The sequence below is a fragment of the Heloderma suspectum genome, chromosome 1 (assembly GCF_057233095.1).
Source record: "Heloderma suspectum isolate Gila_16-S chromosome 1, 16-S_ref, whole genome shotgun sequence".
Taxonomy (NCBI): domain Eukaryota; kingdom Metazoa; phylum Chordata; class Lepidosauria; order Squamata; family Helodermatidae; genus Heloderma; species Heloderma suspectum.
The window spans coordinates 298313838-298323551 of record NC_139458.1 but is presented as its reverse complement, the minus strand read 5'-3'; the positions used below and the strand labels follow the sequence as shown (position 1 = coordinate 298323551).

The 9714-nt window shown below is 44.0% G+C and overlaps 1 protein-coding gene across 2 annotated transcripts; it reads left to right on the top strand.

The window, feature by feature from the left end:
• The first annotated feature begins 246 nt into the window (after nt 1–246).
• EEF1A1 (eukaryotic translation elongation factor 1 alpha 1) lies at nt 247–5137 on the top strand. Of its 2 annotated transcripts, none has more exons than XM_084826937.1 (8): nt 247–279; nt 1506–1694; nt 2360–2539; nt 2624–2920; nt 3147–3297; nt 3559–3815; nt 3912–4146; nt 4734–5137. In XM_084826937.1, exons 2-8 carry the CDS (start codon nt 1551–1553, stop codon nt 4856–4858), a joined length of 1389 nt encoding a protein of 462 aa, XP_084683063.1. In that variant the 5' UTR covers nt 247–279; nt 1506–1550; the 3' UTR covers nt 4859–5137. The 2 variants fall into 2 exon arrangements, with proteins under 2 accessions (XP_084683063.1, XP_084683064.1); XM_084826938.1 differs by having other exon boundaries at nt 247–284.
• The last annotated feature ends 4577 nt before the right edge of the window (nt 5138–9714 follow it).

Genomic DNA, 9714 nt, shown 5'->3' with positions numbered 1-9714 from the left:
GGAGACGGGAAGTGTGGTTGACGCTATACCCCGAGGGGCGGGCGGAGGGGGAACACGTTTATGTGAGAAAGAGGTTATTTTCCCTCTCTCCCCGGACGCCGCTCTTGAGGGGAGGCGCGCGCGTGGTGGGGGGAGGGAGCCAGGGCCCCAGAAGCGGCGAATGGAATGCTGGGAGCAGTGACGTGTCCCTCAGGCCGCCGCCCTCCCGGCTCAAGCTATATAAAGGGCGCCGCTCACCCCTTCGGTCTTTTTCGCTACGGGTTTGCCGCTGCTTCAGAGGTAAGGTGCGTCCCGTGCGCGGGCGGCAGGGCCAGATTTAGGCCTAGGCCGGGAGGGGCGGGACCGAGCGAGGCCGCACGTGCCCCTGGCGCAGGCCAAAGCTCTTCTCGACGCCCGCGGGGAGGACGGGCAGGATGGCGACAGTTCGGCGTCGTGGTGGGGAAGCTGGAGGAGCGCGCGCGCGCTCGCGCCTGTCCTCGCGTTGCACGCGGCCAGAGCATCCGTTCCTTTGCCGCCGATTTCCCCCCTCCCCGCGCGTGAGAGCGCGAGAGGAACGGCGGATGGGCGGGATCGGTGTATGTGGGAGAGGATGAGAGGAGCAGTCGACGTAGATCGAGCAATCCAGTAGTGGCGGCCCCCATTTCCTCCCCAATAATGTCTGGGAGGGAACGGGAGGGGAGAGTTTTGGGGACACGTGTCGTGTCCAGTCAGGCTGAAGCTTGGTAGTTCTGCTAGCGGGATGGGGCGGTTGCCGTCGTGGCAGGTGCGTCCTTCCGCCGCTTCCAGCCACCCACCCAATTTCTCTCTTCTCAGCGGCCCATTTAGCTTTCCTCGTACGAGTTTGGGAATTGTAACAGGATGGTTCCCTCTCCCTCAGCAACCTCCAGTTTCCCCCCCTCGGCCCGCCCTCCTCTTCACTGCTTTCCGCCTCGCTCTGTATTTAAAAAAATGGCCGCTCTCCGCTGCCGTCACAAAATGGAGGGCGCGCGCGGGCGGGCGCGTGCCAGCCAACGAGTGCCTCAGCCGCCCCCCGCCGGATCCGGGCTCGTGCTCGCTCGCTCGACTTCCGACACAAAGGAGCCGCCGCGCCGCCCCTTTTATTTCGCTCCCCGATGCCCTGTAACGGCCACGACGGTGGGGACGAAAAGGCATTGAGGAATTTACGAGGTGGAAGCTTCTCTCATTAGTCTCGTTGTGCCTCTCCTCCCCCCATCCTCCACGCACTTAACACTCTTCGCCGCCTTGAGGTGGGTGGAGCTGAGGAACTCGAGGCAGGCCTGGGCCTAGTTCCGACCTGGGTCCCTGGCGATGCCTTCGAGCAGAGGAACGGACAGCCGGCTTCGGATGGCCCTTCGGGTTCTCCCCAACCATTTAAAACTCTTTACGCTCTTCCATTTTCCTCAGTACTGTCCACCAGGGGGCTCCTGGTACTCTTCTTTCTTTTTTTTTAAACACTTAAAAAAATAAGGGATTTTGACTCGTGTGTTCCCCCCCCCCCCCCCAAGGTGCTTTATCTGAAGTGGAAGAGAACCATCTCCTAACCATCCAAAATGGGAAAGGAAAAGACCCACATCAACATCGTTGTCATTGGGCATGTCGACTCAGGCAAGTCCACCACCACTGGTCATCTGATTTACAAATGTGGTGGGATTGACAAGAGGACCATTGAGAAGTTTGAGAAGGAAGCTGCTGAGGTGGGTTTGTCTCCCAAGATAGTTTGCCAGGACAAGGTCAAAACGCTGTGATTAATCTTCATTTTATAGTGGGTGCCTAAAGTTTGCTTTACAACAAACAGCAATTTATTTCTGTGATAAAGTTGCCATTGAAACTTGCTTTTTAACTTGGATGTGAGTTCATATGGCCCTAACTATATTGGTATGGTCCTGTGTTGTTCAACTGCCCTGAATTGCATAATTTGGTGTTTGTGTAGTCTAAAAAAAAAGCTAGCTTATGCTTTACTCAGACTTGCCATTCAAGCTGTGGACTGTTTATTAGCAGAACTGCCAAATGTTGGAAAATGTACACTGGAAAATGCACAGGAGAGCTGATGAGGATGCCTTTAATGTTCTAATTGTGTGTGGGAGGTCCACTTAGGCAGAAATATGTTTTAAGTTTTGCAGAAGTAATTTTTAAGTGATTAGTTTTAAGCAGTTGTATGTTGCATCTGTTAGGTGGTAGTAGTTCAGTATGTCACTAGGTTAAGTAAACGAAACAGATTTGGAATCTCAACTACTGCCAAGTGTATTTTGCTAATCATAGCTTGTATATTACATTTCAGGGTTGATGCATGCTGTCTTTAGAGAGCAGCTTCTTTAGGTAATGTGAGCCGCATTAACACTTGCTGTTTTTCAATAAATAGATGGGCAAGGGATCCTTCAAGTATGCATGGGTGTTGGACAAGCTGAAGGCAGAACGTGAACGTGGTATCACTATTGATATTTCACTCTGGAAGTTTGAAACAAGCAAGTACTACGTCACCATCATTGATGCCCCTGGTCACAGAGATTTCATCAAAAACATGATTACTGGTACCTCCCAGGTGAGCAAATAATGTTACTTTTTTGGATGTGATATAAATATAAATGAGTACTGTATGATGATGAATATCATTTTTCCCCCAAAGGCTGACTGTGCTGTCCTTATTGTTGCTGCTGGTGTTGGTGAATTTGAAGCAGGTATCTCTAAGAATGGGCAGACCCGTGAGCATGCTCTTCTGGCCTACACTCTGGGTGTAAAACAGCTCATTGTTGGTGTTAACAAAATGGATTCCACCGAGCCACCTTACAGCCAGAAGAGATATGAGGAAATTGTCAAAGAAGTCAGCACATACATAAAGAAGATTGGCTACAACCCAGATACAGTGGCCTTTGTGCCAATTTCTGGTTGGAATGGAGACAACATGTTGGAGCCCAGCTCTAATGTAAGTAAAATTGCTTATCAGGTATTGCTGAGGGAATGCAATTCAATTAATTTTGGGAGGATTGGAATGTGGAACTAACACCAAGGTATTCTACAGGGGCTCAGCTGATCCCACAGAAATGAAGACATGAGCAACATGTTATTTTACTGAATGAAGTCCTATTAGTCTGAACTGCAGGTTAAAATCCCAAAGCTTGTAGAGATTTTACTGCACACCTTTTTTGCAGATGCCCTGGTTTAAGGGGTGGAAAGTGACCCGTAAGGATGGCAATGCTAGTGGAACTACACTGCTGGAAGCTCTGGATTCTATTTTGCCACCAACTCGCCCAACTGACAAACCTCTGCGTCTGCCACTTCAGGATGTCTACAAAATTGGTGGTATGTATTAGAAGTTTAGATTTTGGTTTTTGGTAGAAAGTAACTTAGAAATTTTGAGTAATTTTTATTGAGCCTAGTCCTGTTGTAAAATACAAGTGATGCTGGGATGTAACCTTTTCACTTTGGGGCCAAGGCCCTGTCTAAATGTGTGCCATCCCACTTGTTCTCAAACCCCATTTACCACATTTGACACTGCTTGTTCCTCTTACTAATTTGCCCCTGCAAACTATTGGAGACATTTGAATTGTCATGGTCTTTCAGGGATTGGTACTGTTCCTGTCGGTCGTGTGGAAACTGGCATTCTAAAACCAGGCATGGTAGTAACGTTTGCCCCAGTCAATGTTACAACTGAAGTAAAATCTGTGGAGATGCATCATGAGGCTCTGAGTGAAGCTCTTCCTGGTGACAATGTTGGATTCAACGTAAAGAATGTATCTGTTAAAGATGTCCGTCGTGGTAATGTTGCTGGTGATAGCAAAAATGATCCACCAATGGAAGCTGCTGGGTTCACTGCACAGGTGATTAGCAGAAGCTGCTTCATTTGATCAATTTCAGTAAATTTTGTGTACAGTTAAAATGATAAAGGTGTGGATTAACTTTTAATGATTCCATAGGTTATTATTCTGAACCACCCAGGCCAAATTAGTGCTGGCTATGCCCCTGTGCTGGATTGTCACACTGCTCATATTGCCTGCAAGTTTGCTGAACTTAAGGAGAAGATTGATCGTCGTTCTGGTAAGAAGCTGGAAGATGGTCCAAAATTCCTCAAATCTGGAGATGCTGCCATAGTTGACATGATTCCAGGCAAGCCTATGTGTGTTGAGAGCTTCTCTGACTATCCTCCTCTGGGTAAGTAGTCCTCTTACAGTAGACAATCTTCAGTTATTGGAATATGTTAGGTTAATAATCTAAACAAGGTTTGCTTGGGGAAGCAAGCAAAGACATAGCTGTTCAGATATTTGTTCTAAATTGCTATTTTTAGAGGGAGCACTAATTACCACATGTGTTTTTGCTTGGGAATGAAAAGAAATTGCCCCTGCCCGGCAGCTTTACAACAAACTGCTATTCTTGATGGGAATCTTTTTCACTCTTTTCCTCAAATGGGGCAATTGTGTTAATGTGAAGGTGGCACTGGTGGAGGAAGTCTTCCTAAAGGCTGCTTTGAGAGTCTTTGTTTATTCGACGTTTCGTTGTAATGCTAAATATTTAAAATTGTCACTTTCTAGGACTATGCCCTCAAAGTGGCCTACAAACCAGAGCAGTGTTACAGTATATTAGGATGCTGTTCTGAAATACAGTGCTAATTACAATCTGCTAAAGGCAGCATTGAAGAGAAGGATCTACAAGGCTGGCCTACAGTAAGGGACAGAGCAAGTAGTAGTGGTGTATCTTCAGTATCACTCTTGAAGTGCTATAACTGTTTTGTTTATACCTAGGTCGTTTTGCTGTACGTGATATGAGACAGACCGTTGCTGTTGGTGTCATCAAGGCAGTTGATAAGAAAGCAGCTGGTGCTGGCAAGGTCACAAAATCTGCCCAGAAGGCTCAGAAGGCTAAATGAAAATTCTGTACACCTGCCACCTCAGTAGTAATCAGTGGTGGAAACATGGTCTCAGAACTGTTTGTCTCAATTGGCCATTTAAGTTTAATAGTAAAAGACTGGTTAATGATTACAATGCATCGTAAAAGCTTCAGAAGGAAAGGAATGTTTGTGGACCATTTGTTTCGTGGCAGTTTTTAAGTTATTAGTTTTTAAAATCAGTAACCTTTTTTAAATGGAAACAACTTGACCAAAACCTGTCACAAATTTTGAGACCATTAAAACAAAATTCATTGCAAAGTCTCTGTGTTCTTTGGGGCTAATAGTTACACTTTGGACATAAAGTAATAAACTTGGATCTCTACATGTGGTTACAAAACTGGTGGAAAGGAAAAGATCACACTTACTTTACCCTTGATATTGGTGTGTTAAATGTTCCAGGTATTGCAACATAAAATCTTAGATGGCCAAAAAAATAACTTTTTATCTGTGCCATCACCTATTCACCAGAGTTGTGCAGTGGTCAAGGAGTTGAGTAGCCTGGTATTACACAAGAATTACACTTGCCCAAAGCCGCTAACATTATAGGATTGCAGGCTTAATACCTTAAGTTTTTCATATTTAAGGACACAAAGCACATGAAGTTAATAGCTTCTTTTGTTTCAAGCTATTGGCATATGTACTTCCCAGGTTTGATGTTTCAGTGATTATTTTAAATTGACGGTTGCTGTTTGATTAAAGCATTGTGTTTTTACTCTGCAGGTTACCACATAAGAATCAGAAGTTTTGCTTCTGATAAAATATTTCTCAAGCTATTAATGCAAATTGGAATACTATATAGATAAACAACTAAAGATTTAAGGTCTTTAGAATTGTGTTTTGCTGCTAACTTTTAAAGTTCTACAAGGCAAACTGTGGAAATAAGAGGTTTGGTTTTGCTTTGTCCTTGGGCTAGACAGTTAAAATCATGAGATATAACCTTTCCAAATTAGATCATGAGTAAGTATATTGGTGTGAAAACAGCATGTATCCCTACCCTTTGTAATCCCTTGTATAAAACTAACTTCATGGTTTTGAGCATGATAAATCAATGCCAACAGCATTCAGAGTCTAGGTACTATGCCAAAAGGGGCTTGAGAGTCTTACAAGTCAATGGAATCAAAATACAGGCCATCCCTTTAAGCAATCCTTGTAAAGGCCTATACTAGAAGAAGGCTTTGCTGTGCTGCACCATTTCAGCTTCTGATCATTTTAATTTATTTGGCTTAGTCATCTTCTCTGGGGAGTATTGGACATTGCTAGAAACGAATTTATACTGTAGATTTTATGGGTTGACTTCACAGCATTTAAGGTGATAAGATTTTAATAACAGACATACTGCTATAGGAACACCTGGTGCTTAATTTGAAACAGGCACAAATTAACAGCCTTGCTTTTCTGTACCTAAAAGGATATTTTGTTGACCTGTAAACTTCTGCTTTGATGTACTTGAGTCATGGATGTCAGGGTCCTCCTTTTGGAAGTTTGACCACCATGCCTGGTCAAATTTAATGCCAACAATTTTGGGGCATGTTCTACCCACAGTTAAGCATTTTTTTTAAAGTACTCGAGATGGAGTTAAGCATCTGTTTTACTCCTATTGGAATCAACTGGACCTAAAGGCTTAACTGACTGGATTGCACCATTAGTAATTGCATCTTTTGGTATATATGAGTGACTGGTAAATGTAAGAGTAGCTTACATTTTAATACAAAGGGCCTTTAAAAAAACAAATAGCTGCGCCAAAGTTTTGCATCTTGAATGCACTCTTATTTGAACTGCAAAAAAAATCCTGGTAGTGTAACAGACACTAGTTAGTAAAATCACTCTTCATGCCCTGAATGGTATATTGGCTCTTGACCATTCAACCCCAAATCTTCACATAGCAATTACAGGGTTATGCTTGGAAAAGATGAATGGAAAGAATAGTAGCTTGAAAGAGCATTGCAGTTGGCATTTCAGGGACTCCAATATTCCTGCATTTAGCCTTAAATAAGTGGATGACAGTATGGGTTCTCTGTCCAGCTGCCTTTCTCTGTACTTTCCAACTCCTTTCCCTGAAACAGGTCTTTTTCACTACATGGAGCAGGAACATTTGAGAAATAGGAACTAAATGCCACTAAAGCCAAGCAGCTCCTTCTATGTTGATGAAAAGCAGCAGTCCATGGTAAGGCTTGATAAGTCTTTTTATAGGACAACTGCATTTAAAAAAACTTGGGACAGAAGAGTTGCCAGGAGCTTTAAAGTTCAGAGTACATTTGATCCCAAAGGGTGCTAACAATGGCCATTACATTTTGATGAGATGGCGTGCTGGGGACTAGTGCAAAATCAACCAAGGCTTTTGTGAATATTGTGTCTTAGAGCTGATAGTTCTCAGTGTGCCTGTGCTAAATACTGCCTCTGGTTATTTAAACCCAAATCACAACACTGACATTTTGATACTTGTCTGGCAATCCATTAATATAGATTAGTTTTACTTTCCAATGCATATGTGATAGTATGATTCTGTTTGGTTAATGGAAAAATACTAAATTTTGTAAGTGAACACTTGGACTTCTAGTTTACCTTCAATAAATTGAGTCTAGAACTATGACCTCTTACGGCTCTTTATTTTACAGGTAGGATAGTTTCTGTCTAGAGTAGCAACGTTCATGTTAGCGCTTTCAAATAGCTGTCTTCTATAACTCTTGGGCATAGTTTGTATGAACATAAGAGGTGGTAAAGTATTTCAACTACCACACCGGTAGGGGAAATCACATGATTTGGTTGAGTATTGAATTTGAAGTAAGTGGTGTAGGAACAGTTTTTCAAGTGTTCATATGAACTAATTTGTATGCAAGCCTTCTAGGCTGTTAGTGTAACTTTGGTATTCTGTCAAGCGCCCCAAGTTGTGTTCAGTACTTAATAATAGGTAAGCACATATTTTTAGACAATATGATTATATAATTAAAACATTCCTGTTCAGGTCAACAGTTGGCCCCAACAGCATAGGTAAATGAGAAATACATCAGAAGTAATTAAAAAGTCAGTAACCAAGATGGCAATCTGGAAGGCAATCCAGTCCTATAAGAAGTGCTGTGTGGCACAAGGCAAGATTCATGAGCCTTCTGTTGCTTAAACTGCATGCGGGTATTCAGTTTTAGGAACATGACTACGCTTCTACTCTGAGGATATGCTATGTTTTAAGGGGCAAAATAATGCAGAGGGAGAGACTTGCCTTAAGTGGATGTGGGGAGTATCCCTCATACCCACACCTAGGGTTAGGGGCTTGGGGGAGTCTTCTTGGGAGGGCCTTTAGGAAGATAACAAGAGCTGTTGCTTCCCTGTGTGTGGCTCTAGCAGAGATGAACAGCTCTATTCCTTTTCTCATACCAGGGTTGTTATCAAACCTCTATCTCCCAGTCTGTAATACAAGGATATCTAAAACTCCCAAGCAGCAGGTCGACAACATACTTTAAAACGATACAAAATTATACATAATACCCAAGTTGCAATAGAAATGAAAAGCTTATAAAGGCTGTCCTCCAAATGAGCTGCCAATAATGGAGTACGTCAGACTTCTCTAGGGAGCATGTTCCATGGCTTTGGTGTCTCCTATGTTGTCAGCTGCTGCACAGTAGCTGAACATGGGTGACCTTCAGACGCAAGCCCTGGGGTCTCCAACATGGTGCCCAGGGGCACCAGTGTACATGCAAAACCTCTGTCCCCACCAGACACCTGGAATGCTGTAAAGTGAATTGCTAAAGACTCTTACGAGTCCCCTGGACTGCAAGGAGGTCCAATCAGTCCATCCTAAAGGAAATCAACCCTGAGTGCTCATTGGAAGGACAGATACTGAAGCTGAAGCTGAAATATTTTGGCCACCTAATGCAAAGAGAAAACTCTCTGGAAAAGACCCTGATGCTGGGAAAGACTGAAGGCAAAAGGAGAAGGGGACAGCAGAGGATGAGATGGCTAGATAGCATCACCGATGCAATGAACATGAACTTGAGCACACTCCGGGAGAGAGCGGAGGACAGGAAGGCCTGGTGTGCTATGGTCCATGGTGTCACAAAGAGTCGGACACAACTGAACGACTCAACAAGGAGAAGTACCATCTTCGGGTTCAAAAGAGTAGTTTGGTGTTTTGGAGCTCAGGAGGCCACTTCTTCCTTGTATCAGAATATTGGACACTTTTCTTTTAGCCTCACCACTTTGCCTTCTAGGAAATTAGTGTTTTGTGATCAGAGATGCTCCCCACGGCAGCCATTCTGTGAATGGGCAAGCCCCCTATGGAAGCTATTTTGTGAGAGTACTCAACATGGGGGACTCTTGCCCTAACAAACCACTAATACAAATGCCAAGTGTTCATGCTTGAAGTGTAACTTCAGGCTGAAGGTAATTCTTTAAAACACTCCCTTGCCCAACTAGTCCAACTGTTGCACTAGTTCCTTGGAATGTTAGCCTCCCCATACAGGGGCTGAGAGGGAGCCAAGTATCTTCAGTATCCTCATTTTGTGAGAATGTGATCCTTTTGCAACTTGGCTATTGGATGCTTGCACTCTTTAAGGCAGGGGTAGGCAACCTGGTGCCCTCCAAATGCTTGGGGCTTCAAATGTCATGCTCCCTGACGATTCACCAAACTAATTGGGGCATATGGGAGTTGTAGTTAAAATTTCTGGAGGACATCTGGTTGCTTCCCCACTGCTCTAAGGCAATGCATCGGGCTGGAAAAGTTGGCTCATGCATGTCTCTTCAGAAGTAAGCCCCAGTGGGGCGTAAACACAAACCCTGTGTGAATCCGAAACACTCTGTAGTGTTAGGGCAGCTGAAAGCCTCAGCTTTGTATTTTGCAAACC